The sequence below is a fragment of the Pyricularia pennisetigena genome, chromosome 3 (genome assembly GCF_004337985.1).
Source record: "Pyricularia pennisetigena strain Br36 chromosome 3, whole genome shotgun sequence".
Lineage (NCBI taxonomy): Eukaryota > Fungi > Ascomycota > Sordariomycetes > Magnaporthales > Pyriculariaceae > Pyricularia > Pyricularia pennisetigena.
The window spans coordinates 5,873,736-5,889,561 of record NC_043742.1 but is presented as its reverse complement, the minus strand read 5'-3'; the positions used below and the strand labels follow the sequence as shown (position 1 = coordinate 5,889,561).

The window sequence follows — 15,826 nt, the reverse complement described above, 5'->3', positions numbered from 1 at the left end:
CGTGCGGATGTCGGAATCGGGTATTTTGTCGGTCGAAAGAATTTACAAATGAGTACAGTTATTAAAATAAGTAAAAAGAGGATCATGTGAAGTCAGTCTTGCCTAAAGAAAACAAAGCTGGCAAGGCCGTCTAGTCCATATACATGGGATCACCGCTCATGTCTGGAACGGGAATTCCCAGCTCCGCCTGCGTCGTGAACGGAGGCATCGTATTAGGGTCGGCTTCCTGGTTTCGCGGCACGGCCGGGATGAAGTTTGTCGCCGAGCGATTGCTCATCTGTGCGCCTCTTGCCCGGCCGTTGCTCGGTGCGGCATGGCTAACGCTCCGAGCGTACGGACTGCCTACAGCGACTCTCTGTGCTGGGCCTCGTGTACGTGGCACCTCGAGCTTTATGCCGTCCGACTCATGGCTTGGTTGTGGTGGATTCGCCGCAATTGACATGGTTTGTAGCGGCCGGCTGGCCGGCGTGTTCATTGCCGCGTACCCTTCGTCGTCGTCCTCCATCTCGGCATCGGCGTCCAGATCGCTGCCTGCATCGTCTGTAGAGGCTACTGAAGTTGTGACGGGTACCGAGGAAGTTTGTGATACGACAGTGGGCTGGGAAGCTCTAGGCTGGCTTGCAGTCGCCGTGGTGCCGAGATTACGACCTTTAGGGGCTTGCTGTAGAGTAGGAACTGGCTTGTGATGCTGTTGTGTTGGCGTTTCAAGTGGCGAGGGCGGCGGGGGTTGTTGTTGTTGTTGCGGTCTTGACTGTTGTGTTGGCGTTTCAAGTGGCGAGGGCGGCGGGGGTTGTTGTTGTTGTTGTTGCGGTCTTGACTGTTGTGTTTGAGTGGTATGTGCCGTATCTGGGGCTGATATCACAGACTGAGATTGAGAAGCTTGTGATCCTCCTGTGACTAAAGCCGGGGACAGTGGACCAGACCCTGCGTCGAGAGTCCTTTGCGAACTTAGACTGTTGTTGGCTGCGCGTGCATTAACAATGACAGTTTTCCACTTCTCGATTGACTTTGCAACTACTGTGCTTAGGTCCGACCGGCCATCATCTACTTTCAAAGCGACGCCCACGCGGCCGTGATTGACACGCTGCTCCTCCAAGTATTCAATCATAGCCTCCTTCATAGGGATCGTGGTCGGCGATACAATCCTGGAGTCCCGCGATTGCTGCAAGCGGCCTAACTGCTCCAGTTGGGTTTTCAGCTTTGCATTCTCCTGCCTGAGCGTCTGCTGGGCCTCCTTGAGCTTCTCCAGCTCGGTTTGCCCGCGCCCTACGATTCTGGCCAGCTCGAGCACCCATAGTTCTGACTGGCGCTGCTGGTCCAGACTCGTCCAGACGCTGTACGCGGACTGAAGGTGTTCGGTGACCTGCTCCTCCAGGGACTCCACCGCCTTCTCTGCTCTCTTGGCAGCCTCCTTGGGATCAGGCTGAGAAAGTTTGAGTTGCGCGGGGTAGCCAAGATCTTCTTCTGCAGCTGTCGCGGCGGCAATGCATTTAGTTTTGTACTTCATAAACTCGTCGCGAAAGAAGGCCGTGAGTGCCTCAAACTGTCTTTGGCCTGGCGGAGATATAGACCACGACGTCGCAGTGGGATGCTGAGTTGACGAGAACAAAGTTGGGGGTTTCTTCAAGCACTGAAGCGTAAGCGCCGGAAAGTCCAGAGATAGTGGGTCGAAATCGAAAGGCATTGAGTTGATGTCGACGTTTGTCCTGATAGACGTGTTAGTATTAGTTAGCAGGCCTAGACATGTATGATGCTGGAAGTGACCAAAGTGCCACTGTCTAAAAGCATGGATAGGGTCGACCTACTTAGCGGCCCTCCATGAGCCGATGATCTCCCTTAGCGCTAGCTCAGCAGCTTTAGACGTATCTATAGCGTCCTGGAACTTCTGCTTCATTTCAAACTGAGCCTTGACCATCTGCCTGCTCATCGCCCGTGTTGGCACCGATCTTTTTGCCGAGTCAGGAGCGGCATCAGTACTGGCGGCGGTGCTGCCTTCCCAGCGAGGGCCAGATAGATTCAAGTTGGTTACGGATCCGTGGGCCGACCTTGGAAGTACTGGCGACTTCGTGGAGGATTCTGCATCGGAGCCCGGGCTCTTCCTAGTGGTAGTGTTTGGCGTTCCGACCGGGGTCAAGGTCTCCCGGCGCGCCAGCGAGTTGCGCGGATGCCTCCGGGTGATTCCTCCTCGGATCTTGCGAATCTCTTCAACATCATGTATCCCATCTGGCGGTCTCGGATTCTTTTCCTTGACATACAAGTCCAGGTGTCTGCCGAGCGAAGACGAAGTAAAGGCCTGACCGCAGAAAGGACAGTTCTTGTCCTTGGGTGCCTTTGGGGTCGACTGTTGTTCTGCAGTATCGGTCATGGCAGCAGCACTCTCCTGAGGTCAGGTCCCACGCGCCGGCATACGGGAGACAAACTGATTGCAAAAGAAAACTCGGAAAATTTGTGCGCCCCCCAGGTGAAAGAACTAGCAGTGCTGCGGAGGCTTTGCGCTTGCAGGCATCAGGATATCCGCGAATTCTTCCCAGAACAGCTTTTTTTTTTTTTTTTTTTTTTGTGAGATGCTGATGCAGCGTTGTTTGCCTTAATTCTCTTGGAAAGAACAAGGCAGTTCGACAAGAGCTGACATCAGGGTTATGAAAGGATCCCGTCGATCGAGCACAAAGAAGACTGGTTAGTCTTTTAATGACCGACTGTCCGCGAAGAAAAAGAACCAGGCGCGAAGGTATCAACAGTTATTTCTCCTTCACCTTCCCCGGTATTCTTGAGCACGTCCTTCGGGGCGTGACAGGGAAGGTGTACCTTAAATAGGCTGCAGGCCGGGGTCAGAAGCAAAAGACTGGGGCTAACAAGGGAACACTCGACGCTAAAGAAGTTGGAGGGCCAAGGTGGTGTAGATGAAGTAGATAGGGATGCTGAAGGCTATTGTTGCTGGATATGAAAGCCAGCGTGCTTCGGGTTACAGCAACAATGACAAGAGACAAAGCCCTGCCGATGGATACCAGTGGCACATTGGATTTACTTTTCTCTTCTTTTTTTTTTTCTCTCTCTTTTCTTTTTTCCTTTTTTTTTTTTCTCCCTTTCTTCTTCTTTTCTGCTTCTGCATTCACCTTCTTTCCCATACACAATGTAGCCAGCTTCTTAATGCATGGGGAAACGAGTGCAGCTGCCCTAAGAAAAGCTGGTGTCATCGGGCCAAAATGGGTGGATGGATACTACAGAAGGTCATAATAATTCCGTACTTGGTAGGCTACCAGACTTACTAGGTCGTCAATCCCTGCTTGGAGCCCTGAGCAGCTAGGATTGGTGTTGCAAATGTCACCTTTGACAAGCGCGGTTTAATTATGACCACGACGGATTTTAATAAGCTATCCAGCATTGGTGCTGTTATGGTTCGCGCGCCATGTCATTTTTGGTGGTCGACGCCGCGTCCTTCAGCCAATGGGCGGGCTCGCGCCGTGCTGTTTTCCGTCATCCACTTGACTGCTGATCGAGAGTGGACGTTGTGCGGGCCCAACGACCCTCCCCAACGACAGGGGATAAAGTACCTAGAGGTGGTGGGTCGGAGAGCTGTCAAAGTGGGCCTTTCCCGGCTTGCCGTGGCTAAAAAATCCTGCGCGAGTCACTGGTTGCCAGGTCGATCTTCTTTAGGAAGCACTGGAAAACAGGGTCCCAGAGTGCTGATAACAGCCACCTGCTGGCACGCCTCTGCTTTCGGATGAGATTCCTACAGCAAGTTCCACGCCGAGTGAGATGCAATAAAAATTAAGCGGATGCACCTCTGTTCGCTCGTGATGCGAAATTTCACCGTTGGAATTTATCCACACCCCGTGGTTTGCTGGTGCAAGCGCGACTTTTTTTCCGAGGGGGCTAGTGCCGTCCGCGTCACCTACTGGTTCGCCAGCAAGGCCTTGAGATTGAACTTTTTTTGGGTTCACAAAACCAGCACTGCACGCAGCAACAACCCCCAACGGATGGTCCATCCATCCATCCATCCATCCATCCATCCATCCATCCATACGAGGTTGCTCGCTCGATTTGACCTGCGAGCAATGGGAAATTTGCCGAGCCTGCCTAGTGACATACTAGGTAGGTCGATAGAGGATGTGGGTGGTAGCGATTGGGGCCCAGACTTTGATTGATTTGATGTCTGCTATGTCTCGCGTCTTCTTCACACAAGTGATCCATCTGCTCATTTAATTCCTAAGCAGTGAAGTGAAGTAAAGAGCCAGTCAATGAGAGGGGCCGCAGAAAAAAAAAAAAAAAAGGAACTCGAGTAATGAATGTATGGTTGGCGGGATGGACCGGGCCTGTGTAAAACGGGCATAATACGCACCGGTGTGCCCAGGCACGCCTGGTGGAGGAACCGGATCCCGATCGCCGTGATTTTGTGCATAACAAGTGACAATGAATTGCTGCTTATGGACCTGGCACTGCACTAGGCACCTGGGGCTCCGCTGTGCAACGGCCACAAGAGTGCTTGATCATCTCGGGGAGCTGGTCGGTGAGCAAACGCGATGCCCTTAAAAGGAGTAAGGGCGGCTCCACGGTATAAAAGAGGCAGGTCGCTCGGCATGGAATCGTGGAGTTGTGAACCGATTTGTACCGTATAACAGGTACAATTATATGCTGCTCTCCACATATAACATTGACACCATAGTCATAACGTACGCTGTTTAGAATAGTACCGGACAAAGGATGGTCAGAAAGAAGGGAACCATGGTTTGCACAGACGTCTCCAGAGTATTGGCTTCCACGCCAGATCGAAACTTGTGAGGGTGCCCAAGGGATGGGATTTTCGAGTCAGCACCTACTTTGGGCGCACAAATTTTGACTTGGGCCTTTTTTATTATTATTATTTTTTTATTCTCTGGTTCCAGTTTGCATACCGCAACACACAAAACATGGTCCAGGCTTCCGAACGTGTGGGAACGGACTCGCTTGTTCGCCCCGAGTTACGTTAGGGCCCGCACACCGTCGGCCGAAATTGTGCCGTCCGTATCTTGCAAGTCTGCGTCTCTGCCAAGAACCATGTCGGAAGACAGCCCGGGCGTGTAGTCAGTCAGGCGTGCTTGAACCGACCTGCGTGCCACGGCAAAAGTGCAAAGGTGTTGTGTGGGTGTTCTTCGCGTTCGTCAACCCTCCCTCACTGGGAACCTAGCCGGCTGGAATCGAAAACATGGTAATGTGCTTTACTGGTTGTTCCTTCGTACTTCCGGATAAAGACCCAAATGAACCAGGTTGACCTGACAATCAAATCAGATCAGCCGATCCTCTCGACGGTGATTGAGCTTTTGAGTTGTGCAAAATTGCCATCGTCGCTGGATCGAGTTGCTGCTACGTAATTGGAAACTTTGTACTGCGTGACTTTTATTCAAAGTGGACCCCATTCCATCCTTGACAAAAACTACAGCTGTTTTCCAGTGGCTTGTGGCGCCTCTCCGATGTGGCTCAAGCTTCGCTTAGTAAAAGCGACCGGCCTCGGGTGGTAACTACCTTAGGTAGGTACCATCAACCTTACATAATCACTCACCTACCAGGCAACCCACTTTTCCGGCACGTCGCCGTCGCGATCCGTTCCCGCGACGAAAGCTGTTGGAGATATCGATTGGCACAATCGCAAAGCTCCTCAGGCCTCGCACAAGTCAAGCTGAACCCAAACAATAACTTCAATTCAAACGCCTGCCAAAATGCCGCCCGGTGAGTACTTTATTTTGCGCGCTCCAGCCTCCGTTTGCTACTTTTACACGTACCTACCTCACCATCTCAGTTCGTGTCGCGTCCCGCCGCACTTGGTTTATACGCGTCCCGTTATACGCCTTCGAGAAGCACCACGGACTTTCAGCAACAATATTGTTCCATTTCTGTAAAACAAAAACATACAAGACTAATACTTACTGTGCTTCGAACAACCAGCGATAAGTGACGACGACATGTCCGAGGGCAGCACCGAGCTTGACGTCGTGCCCAGGCGCGACAAGAAGGCCGCGCAGTTTGATGACGAAGAAGACGAGGATGACTCAAAGGAGTCCACCAGCGGCGCCGCGGCAGAAGATGATGAGGAAGAGGGGGACGAAGGCGACGAAGAGGAATATGTAGTAGAGAAGATCTTGTCGCACAGGATCGATGAAAGCGACGTGAGGAATATCTGCCCCTGGATCGGGTCGACGTTTGATCTAAGGCGCTGATCACAAACTTGAATGAACACAGGGCAAATTGAGGTTCGAAGTAAAGTGGGAAGGTTTTGAGAAGAAATCCGACAGGACATGGGAGCCGTTGGAGAACCTGCAGGGCTCGGCCGATGAGATACTCGATGAATACCTGCAGGAGCACGGCACCATTGCAGAATTGTACGAAAGCTTTAAGAAGGCTACAAAGACCAAGAAGCGTGGCCGACCATCGACCGGTGCCACGCCGGGTTCGACCAAAAAGTCGCGTAAGAACGGCGATCACCCCTTGGACTCGGAGCCGCCAGAGAGCCGGAAGGCCGTGGCATGGAAGCCGCCGAGCGGCAGCTGGGAGGACCAGATTGATACTATAGACATGACGAGAAACGACAAGGGGGAGCTTATAGTGTGGCTTGGCTGGAAGAATGGCGAAAAATCGCAGCACAAGGCACAACAGGCGTATACGCGCGCACCGCAGAAAGTGAGCTTCTTCGATGATCATGGACACTTCCCTATGGACCGTGTGCTTCCCAATGGACCATGTGGATATGTCTTTTTGTCCTCGAAAAACTGCTAACATGTTTTCGCATTCACAGATGCTGAAATTTTACGAATCCAAAATCAATTTCACAAGTTCATAGAACTTGCAGCTCTTCCCCAATGGGGGAAAAAGTCAATTTCACTTCACCCCAGTTATACCGAAACCATATTTTACGATGACCTTTTTTTCTTTCCCTTAGTCTGGACAAGGCGCTACGGAATTTTACTGGGATCAATCAAATAAATACGATTTCTCTTACAAGTGACACTGAGTTATGGGACTCTGTTGCCTGTTTTTCGTTTCTCTTCCAGACGAGCCTACAATTACTGATAAGTAAGATAGGATAAGCAGCCGATGGTTCGCGTATGTACCCTACTTCTGACCTATCGATATCTTGGCGCTATTATGTGAACCCATTTGAAAAAAGAGGCCAAACCAACAAACCAACAGTCTTGGATTCCAAAAGATGGATAGAAATTAGTGCCCGCAGCAAACTCCTCACTTGGAATCGGGACGGGGACCGCACCTTCATGGTACGTCACGCCCCGACAAGGTTGGAATCATGAAAAAAACCAAGCGGAGTCGCGCTGACTTCAAACAACCCCTTGAACAAAGAGGCTGGTTAAAGTGGCCCACTTTTTACCATATTGGCCAATCATCACGCGTAACTGGTTCCCCGTTCGCACCCTTGTTCGGGGTGGTTGGCTGGCCAGCCTTCCGGATTTTATTTACTTGGTGGCGGGGGAATAATAGAGCTTGCATCCAAGTCGCTTTTATGGTCGCGCTCCTGCGGTTTTTCTGCCCGCTGCCCAACATGCAAACGCTTTCCTGCCCTATTGTGCTATTCATCGTCTCTTGACATCTTGCAACCGCCATATTTTTATGAAGCCGGCCAAACCCAGCAAACCAATTGGAATTGCCGTGAACAAATAACCGACAAGCCAGTCTACATACCTCATACATACTCGTTCATACTCTCATATAATACGTTCGCATTCCGTATAATCGCCCGCATTCCACATCGCTTGCGGCCAGACACAAAACCCGCACACCGCAAACGGTCTACGAATCTAAAATATACTCTTTGGGATTAAAAAAAAAAAAAAGATCAACGACATCGAGAAAAGCATTCCTCGCCCTTATACTCACCCACCAAGCCACCACATTTCCTCCTCACCACTTGTCTACCGGCTTTTGTCTGCCCAAGACAACCAGTCGGCAAGATGGTTAAGCAAAACGACGTCATTGCCATCATCATCATCATCCTGTTCATAGTTCTGGCGGGCATCTCTTTCGGCATCTACAAGCTCGTCTCGATGGCGAGATCCAGCGTCAGCACCACGTCGTCGTCCAGCACGGGAAGCACTTCATTAGTCGACGACGATCAATGACGCAGGCCCTCCCGAAATCGTGGGTGGGCCTGCAATTTGTTTATTTTTTATAATTTCAGGGCGGAGGTTTATGTCTCATGCCTCGGTCGGAGGCATGTACAAAAACTACGCGCTCTTCCGGCCTGCACGCCGTCGCAGTTCTCTAACCTTGAGGAGGGACTAGAGAGATTCGCTGCAAGAGCGATTGCGAGACGCCTATAGTCTTTTCGCAAACGTGGAGCATGATATCACGCCATCATGAGGCTGTGACCCTTTGGGTTGCGGGATTCCACGACGGTATTACTGGGGACTCTTGTGGCGTTTTTTTCACACATCCCCTTGTTTTTCTTTGGATAATTGTTAGTTTTGGTATTCTTTTTTTTTTGGGTTATTGGCGTTTCGGGAACATGACATCAAACAGCGACATTAAAACGGGATTTCCGGGGGTATTGCAGATAGGCTGCAAACGATTCATACGTAGGCATGTATTTAGATAGATCCAGTAGATAGGATGGAGGAATAACTGCCCCATAGGGTTTTGCAAGGAATAATATCCTCGAGTTGCTTCAGCGACAGTTGAAATTTTACCTGTACCGATTTCGCAAGTGCTGTCAGACTCTCATACTGTTCTGCTTTGATCTCTCAAATCTATTAATTCTCAATACCCTACTCTCACGGATTATCCGTCACTCAGTAGTTGAAACTTTCAGTAACTACATCTTGACCAGCCAGCCATTCAGTAATGGTCTTTGTAGCTGCAGGCCCAGCGCATATATAGAATCTAGCCTTCAGACCTCCGTCTTGGTGCCCGGCCGCATCGAGAAGACCTTGCTTGGTGAGCCTGCCCGCAATAATCTGCGACGCCCCCTTTTCCCGGGCCGTCTCTGGCTGGGAACCACTGCCGCCCTCAGCCGCTGCCCCCAGGTCACTGACGTACAGCTTCGTCACGGCCCCGAGCCCGGGCGTCCTTTTGAACTCGTCAGCCGCGAAGGGCACGTCCTCCCTTCGCAAGCTCCACAGGACGCTGAGAGGGGCCCTCGCCGACCTTTGCTGGGCGGACAGCAGCGCACCCGCCTGGGAGAGAAGCGGTGTTATCCCGACGCCCGTGGCAACGAAGACGGTCGGACGTGCTGCATCGTCGTCGCCGGCGGCGGCGGCGGCGGCGGGGATCCGCAGGCTCCCGCCCCCGAACCCCATAACGGGTATCTCGAGGGGCGCCCTCAGGTTCCAGTTCCGCAGGAGGCGCGTGACGGGCCCGTTGGTCCTGACGGTGATTTGCATCTCGCCGTTGCGCGCCCCGCCCTCCCCAGAAGACGACTCCGGTGGCAGGTTCGACACGGTAAAGGTGCGCACGAAGTCGTCGTTGAGGCTCTGCGGGTCGTCGTCCCGCATGTGGCTGTAGCCCGCGTCCAGCTCCGAGGAGAAATCGAGCGTGGCGTGCTGCGCCGCCGTCCACGACCCGACTCGACCCTTCGGGGACCCAGTCGGGGGCTGCAGGGCGAACGTGTACCTCGTGATGGTGGGAGACAGCACCTGTCTCTGTTTCAGCACTGCGACGGCGACCCCTTCGCTGCCGCCTCCTTTGCTCTCCGCCACGCCCAGCCCGGCTGCCATCTCGGTCGCGAGTCGTCTCACCGGTGGGTTGTACGGGCTGAATTCGCCCGCCTCGCCTCTGAACGGCAGACCATCCCTGACCACCTTTGCCGCGGTCACCTCGATCCTGACGGCGACCTTGGTGCGCGGCAGCAGCCTGGCCGCATCGTCTCCAACGAGCAACCTCGCCGTTCCCGTGAGGTACACCACATCCCCCGTTTCAAAGTCAGGGATGGTGACGCCGACCTTGTCGTTCACATGCAGGTTCCCGAGGCTGGAGTAGAGTCTGTTGCCCGAGAACTCGGGGTACGCGAGGACGACGCCCGCGTCGTGCCGCTCGCCGTTGCTGACCACCCTCAACAGGCCCGGCGGGCCCCCGCGGTGGTTCGTGTCCATGTTACCCCTCCCGTCCGACGTGGACATGAAGAACATGTCGGCCCGCTCTAGGATCTCGAGCGCGCGGGCCGGCAGCGGTAGCGCGTCCGAGACCAGCTCCGGCTCGGGCACGTGCATCCAGATGCGCTTCTTGTTCAGGTACTTGGGGCAGTTGCCGATGCTCTCGGCGACGGCCATGGCCAGCTGCACGTCGCCGACCTGATCTGCGGCGCCGGCGCTCCTCACGCCAGCGACGAGTCTGCCTGCCAGCTTGACGCGGTCCCTGGTCTCGAGGTCGATAGCCAGCGCGCTCATCGGGCGGCCACCGCCGACCGCATCCGGGTCGCTGTAGACCTCGCCGTCCGCGAGGTCGCCAAAGAGGACGCCGGCGACGGGGTCGTTTGCCTTGTCGACGAGCGACCGCATGCCGACCACGGCTGGCGCGATGGCGCGGACAAAGCCCGGCTCGCCGGCCCAGATGCTCGACCACGGCTGGGCGGCCGCGTCGACGGCGCCGACAGCCACGAGGGGTGCCGCCTGCACGCGTCCAATGTAGTGGATGGGGAGGCCGTCGGCCGTCGGGTTGGGCTGCGGCGGGACGCGCAGGAGGCTCTGGACGGCGAGCTCCCCCTCGCTCCACTGCGTCTTTGCGTGCAGGGAGGCCATGGCGTTGTGGTACCCTATCTTAGGCACTGCGAATGGAAAGTTTAGTAAGGTTGTGATGTTCGACGACGTCCAGAGGATCGGATGGTTGGGGTTTGAGGGGCAAGTTGGGGTAATTATTGGATGCTGGCATAGCATTGGTAAATAAATTAGTCCAACGTGGTTAGGAGATTGACCAGAAATGGAATAGATGTAGGCGTAAACCGATGTTATGTTTACAAGTCTAGCATTCGGCTGACATATCGCGTATATGTGGTAACATGTATATCGACATTTATGAAACGAGTTTGTAGGAGACCGATAAGTCAGTCGGGTTCGTAGTTGTACTAACCTTCCCATAATATTGATTCTTGCTTACCACTTAAAACAATGATTATCATCAATGCTTGCTTATGCATGCCGTAACAACCCACCTTAGATGGGTCGGGATCTGAACCAAGCCATGGCGTAACAACCTTCCGTGCAAAGAATGCCGAGGTAGGATGTCGCATGCATCGCTCGCGGGGTGACAAACGGCGACTTGCTAGTCTAGGTAGACTAATTAGACTGTTGATCAGTAAGCAAAGGTTGACGCAACCCGCCTTCAGCAACCCTGTTGATGTGCGCACACCGAGGAAGGACACAAGTCAACTTGACTCCAAAGTAGAGATCACACACTGTAATAACATTTAACCGCCAACCATGGCGGGGCCTGTATGGTATGTATGTGTTGCACATATAGCATTAAAAACTATAAGCAAACGTGTCACCGATTCGCCATGGCACGCATATGACGCCAAGTTTGCCTTTCAACTCTCCCACCTGTCGCCAACACAAAGAAAAGGAAGCGCTCTATCATGATGAGCCAAATATACCAGATTTACAAAATGACTGGCCACTCTGGGGCCACTCGTTCCCTGAATGAGGGTGATAGTAAATATATGAATAAGTCGTCGCTGTCGTCCATTGGTATACCTAATATCTCGGGCCTCCGGGCCCGCCCCGTTGGTTCTCCAAGTCCGAGTTCCAGCCGTTTCCAAAGCCGCCCCGAGACTGTGGCGGCGCCTGACTGCTCGAAGTTGGTAGGCGGGTGTTGTAATCATACGGGTCCTCCGGCCTGGGGGCGGGGGCAGTCATGTTTCTCTGTGGAGGGTATCCAGGGCCTCGTGGAGGCACAGGCCCAGTCGCGCTCCTCTGCGGCGGGGCTCGAGAGGGATTGTACATTGACGGCGCGGGACTAGCTCGACCATTCGAGCTAGGCGGGCCCCGCGGAGGATACATGGACGGTGCGGGACTGGCACGGCCATTCGAGTAGTCATCGTATCCGTCAGGACCGCGGGGAGGTACAGGCGCAGTCGCGCTCCTCGGCGGCATATTTGGGAGACCTGGGCCCCGCGAAGGATACATGGAAGGCGCGGGACTAGCACGTCCACTCGAGTAGTCGTCGTAGCTGTCGAATCTGCTCGGCGGTCCACCTGGTTGACTGCGTTGGTAGCCGGGTCGCGGAAGACCAGGAACCGTCTCTGACGAAAAGGGCGCCGGGCTGGCCGTGTAAGCCCGTGACATGGATGCGTTGGACTGCATGCGGCTCATCGGTGGTTGGCCACCATACGTCCTTCCGCTGTAGTTTGTGCTGGGAATGGATGGAGCGGGCGATGCTGATCTCCCAAACTCTGCAGCAGCACCCATAAGCGGCTGCCTGGACGAGTAATTGCTGTTCATGGTTCCCTGCCGAGATGGCATCGGCCTCTTCTGATCCAATGAATTCAATTCGATGCTTCCTGGGGTGCCTGGCCTCGAGGCATAGGGCGGGAGTGTTGACATGGTGTCGGCGCGCGTGAGCGAGGGGAATGTCGGGAGCTTATCGTCGCCGACGTCGGGTAATGTTGGCTTGATGTCCTCCGGTGGCCTCTCGCCTGCCTTCTTTGCTGCCTTGAGTTCCGCCTTCTTTCTCCTCCTCTCCTCCTCGGCGATACCCTTATTGACTTTGACCGCAACTATGGCCATCAGTCGCTTGTTCGCTTTCCGCGCGCAGTAGTTCGACAAGCTACCGTCCTCAGCAGGAATGTAACTCCACAAAAACAGTACCCAACAAAGCACGGCTGCGATCAATGCGAGCATGGCAAGGACCCAAATCAGCAGGGTGAAAACCATACCAGACAAGATCAGCGCAAGCACGGGGTTCTGTTCGGCCTGGAACTTGATCTTGTTGAAGAAGTCCAGCAACGTATTGCCCACGTCAGTACCCTTGGGAGTGAGATCTTGCGCCTGGTAGAAGGCATAGAGCGTCACAGCATTGACCACCTGCCTAGGGCCAGAGCAGACAATAACTCTAAACCAAGCTGCACATGAGATTAGGAGAAAGAAATCAGTACCTCGTTGCTAAACAAGCCCAAATAGGTAAACGCGCCCGGAAACTCACATTGGAAACTGAAGTATGTGAACAGCGCCAAGTATTCGGCGCCCTTTTTGCTTTTGGTCAGCTCAGCGAAGACCAGGAATCGCTTGTAGCCATTGCCCCCGCCGATCCGGATACTTTGCAGGCGAACAGCCAAGTTGTCCAAGTAGCTCTCTGCCACGCTGCCCCTCCTGATAACCCTTTGTGCGCGAATGTGTTCATATCCGAGGTTGAGAAATGAAAGAATGATGCAGACGGCAAAAATCCATTTTGAAATGTCGAAGTCGATAGCTGGTCGAACCTGGCCGGGCCATTGGTTAAATGCAAGGAGTTGAACGGCGGTAAAACTGTCGACGCCATAAACGGCCATGGATATGCAGAGGGAAATCCACAGATAACTGTAGGCAAAGGGCGTCCAACATGATGTTGACTTGAAATCGTTTAGACTCTGCACAGGGGGGGTTAGTTTACTTTTGTTAGCAACCACTGGCCCAATTGGATGAACCGGTTCGATCGAGTCGGATGCATTCGTCTTACAATGTATTCCCATTTCTGTTCCGGACGAATCTCGACCTGGTTTTTTCTGCCGCCGCAACCCATTTTGAACAACAGAAGCCTGCCGACTGTTGTTGTTCTCTAATGGTGACCGACAATGTGTGAATAAAGGGTGTAGGAACCCCCAGAGAAAAAAGAAAAGAAAAGAAAAGAGGAAGCTCCCAGAGTCGTCAGGTCGAATCGAATGTAGTGAATGCGAAAGGAACCGGACCGGCCGTCTACACAAGTCGTTTCCTCGCCCGCGGGATGGCCGACTGTGCTCGTTATGGTCGTCAAGGAACCCAAAGTACGTCACTCGAATAGTAAGGTAAAAGTAGGATGAAATCAAAAATAGAAAATAAAAATGAGAAAAAGGAAACCAAGTTGCGACGAAATGATTGTCGTTGTTGAGAGACCTGCCCAGCTGGCTGGGACAAATAGGGTAGGGAGCTCGCTGTTATGGAGCCGGCCTGTCGCAGTCGGAGAGGAGTTGACAATGGCCACAGCACAAAACAAAGTCTGTAGGAAACTCTTCAGGGCTGCATACGGCTGTGATTGGCGTCAAGGCGTGTGTGCGTGAGTGCGTGCGTGCCTATGTGTATGATGGTGGTGGATAAAGTGGTGCTTTTTGTCGATCGCTCGACTGCAGGGCTTGCGACTAAACCCTCCTAGGATGGGCAGAGTTGGAACGGAATGCTGCAACAGAGTGCTGTTGGCGATCGATGCCAACGGGGGAATGAACCCGTCGAATGGGAATGTTGCGGGACCCTTGAGTCCTGGTAGTTTGATCGTCTCGGGGGCTGGCGTCACTATGCCAAAAAAGGACGATAAAAACAGTGAATATGCTGCTTGCTAGGGAATGTAGAGAACTGAACGTCCGACTCGTGTAGTTTCCGAAGGAGAGAATTTCTGTGCTGGTTGATAATAACCATTCAGGGTTGGAGGAGGAATCGAAACAATAGCGAGATCAAGAGAGCGAAAGAGTGACCATCAGCAATAAGAGGGCCGAGGTTGGCAAGGTTGGGTATCCGGGAATCGCAGGCCAAGGAAAGTAGGGTAATGTTACAGTGGAATCATTGTACCCTTGTAGTGGAAACAGGACCAAGCAAAAAAAAAAAAAAAAAAAAAAAAAAAAAAAAAAAAAAAAAACAGTATTGATAAGAGGAACTACACCTTTACCAAAAGGAACAAAGAGACAAAAAGGTGAGGGGGAGACAAAAAGCAAAAAGGAGAGACGAAAAGACGGACAGGGCTGCACGGGCAGTTGCATCAATATCTGGTACGTTATGAAACACAGATCTTTTTTTGACGGCGCGATGGACAGGCCTCCCCCAACAATCTCACTAATCCATCCAATCATCAGCGGCTTACATCAGGGCAGCCCGCCTTTAACTTGGGACCGTTGTGTGGGGGTGAATGGGATTCGTGCCTGGCTAAAAGCGTCGTCCAAGGCTTCTAGGGCGCTGAAGAAAGGATGACAAGGATAGCTCCATGCGAACCTGCAAGGTACGACAGACAACGGGCTGCTAAACCCATTTCGGTCATATGGGGGGGTCTGACGAGAAAAAAATAATGGGCCTCTTGCGTGGGTAATAAGCGCGCCGGCGGCACCAGGGAGCCGACGACCGAACCCCTAGGCTCCCTGCATATTGCATTGGCCAGAGCTCAAATTGGCATATCGCAAGCCACTGACGAATCACGTCGAGGCGCTGTGCTCGACTTTGTCCGTTTCAACTAGACAATGCTGCACAACCCACCTCAACACAAGACATTGTGCATCCCAAAATCATTCTAATCGTAACTAGCCCTACTCCGTTTTATTCGCTAGAGAACGATTACCCATCAGGCCATAACAACGGTTGATTCTGGCGGCAAGGCGGGCTCTGGGCGGATAATGTCCAGTCCTCGAAGGATCGACGCCGCGACATGGAAATCTCCGACTGGATTCCCATGGGCTTGAAGGTCGCTGAGAGGGCTGCATACCAGACTTCGTTTGCTAGCACAATAGTCGCGCGGTTCGGTTTCAATTGGCTAGCTGTCCCCCTTCCGAGACGTTGGTCTGCGGCTCAATCAGAGGCCACGGGGAGGCTGAAAATAGCCGGCCGCCAGAACAATTATCGCCTCACGCTTTCGGTTTAATCCGATCTTTTTATTTTTCTATTTTCTCTTCTTTATTTATCCCTTCCATTGTCGCAGAATCTGT

General features: G+C 53.0%; 5 protein-coding genes across 5 annotated transcripts; 2 read left to right on the top strand and 3 right to left on the bottom strand.

The window, feature by feature from the left end:
- Positions 1-130: 130 nt before the first annotated feature.
- Positions 131-2,365, bottom strand: PpBr36_03335 (uncharacterized protein; the record flags this gene model as incomplete). The annotated part of the gene is made up of 2 exons (XM_029890508.1): positions 131-1,706; positions 1,806-2,365. 2 exons carry the CDS (start codon positions 2,363-2,365, stop codon positions 131-133), a joined length of 2,136 nt encoding a protein of 711 aa, XP_029752868.1.
- A 3,328-nt stretch (positions 2,366-5,693) lies between these two features.
- PpBr36_03334 (uncharacterized protein) lies at positions 5,694-6,811 on the top strand (the record flags this gene model as incomplete). The annotated part of the gene is made up of 4 exons (XM_029890507.1): positions 5,694-5,703; positions 5,920-6,140; positions 6,214-6,651; positions 6,767-6,811. 4 exons carry the CDS (start codon positions 5,694-5,696, stop codon positions 6,809-6,811), a joined length of 714 nt encoding a protein of 237 aa, XP_029752869.1.
- A 1,123-nt stretch (positions 6,812-7,934) lies between these two features.
- Positions 7,935-8,102, top strand: PpBr36_03333 (uncharacterized protein; the record flags this gene model as incomplete). Its single annotated transcript, XM_029890506.1, has 1 exon — positions 7,935-8,102. One exon carries the CDS (start codon positions 7,935-7,937, stop codon positions 8,100-8,102), a length of 168 nt encoding a protein of 55 aa, XP_029752866.1.
- Positions 8,103-8,771: 669 nt separating this feature from the next.
- On the bottom strand, positions 8,772-10,715 carry PpBr36_03332 (uncharacterized protein; the record flags this gene model as incomplete). The annotated part of the gene is made up of 1 exon (XM_029890505.1): positions 8,772-10,715. One exon carries the CDS (start codon positions 10,713-10,715, stop codon positions 8,772-8,774), a length of 1,944 nt encoding a protein of 647 aa, XP_029752867.1.
- A 951-nt stretch (positions 10,716-11,666) lies between these two features.
- On the bottom strand, positions 11,667-13,689 carry PpBr36_03331 (uncharacterized protein; the record flags this gene model as incomplete). Its single annotated transcript, XM_029890504.1, has 3 exons — positions 11,667-13,033; positions 13,114-13,537; positions 13,627-13,689. 3 exons carry the CDS (start codon positions 13,687-13,689, stop codon positions 11,667-11,669), a joined length of 1,854 nt encoding a protein of 617 aa, XP_029752864.1.
- Between the last annotated feature and the right edge of the window lie 2,137 nt (positions 13,690-15,826).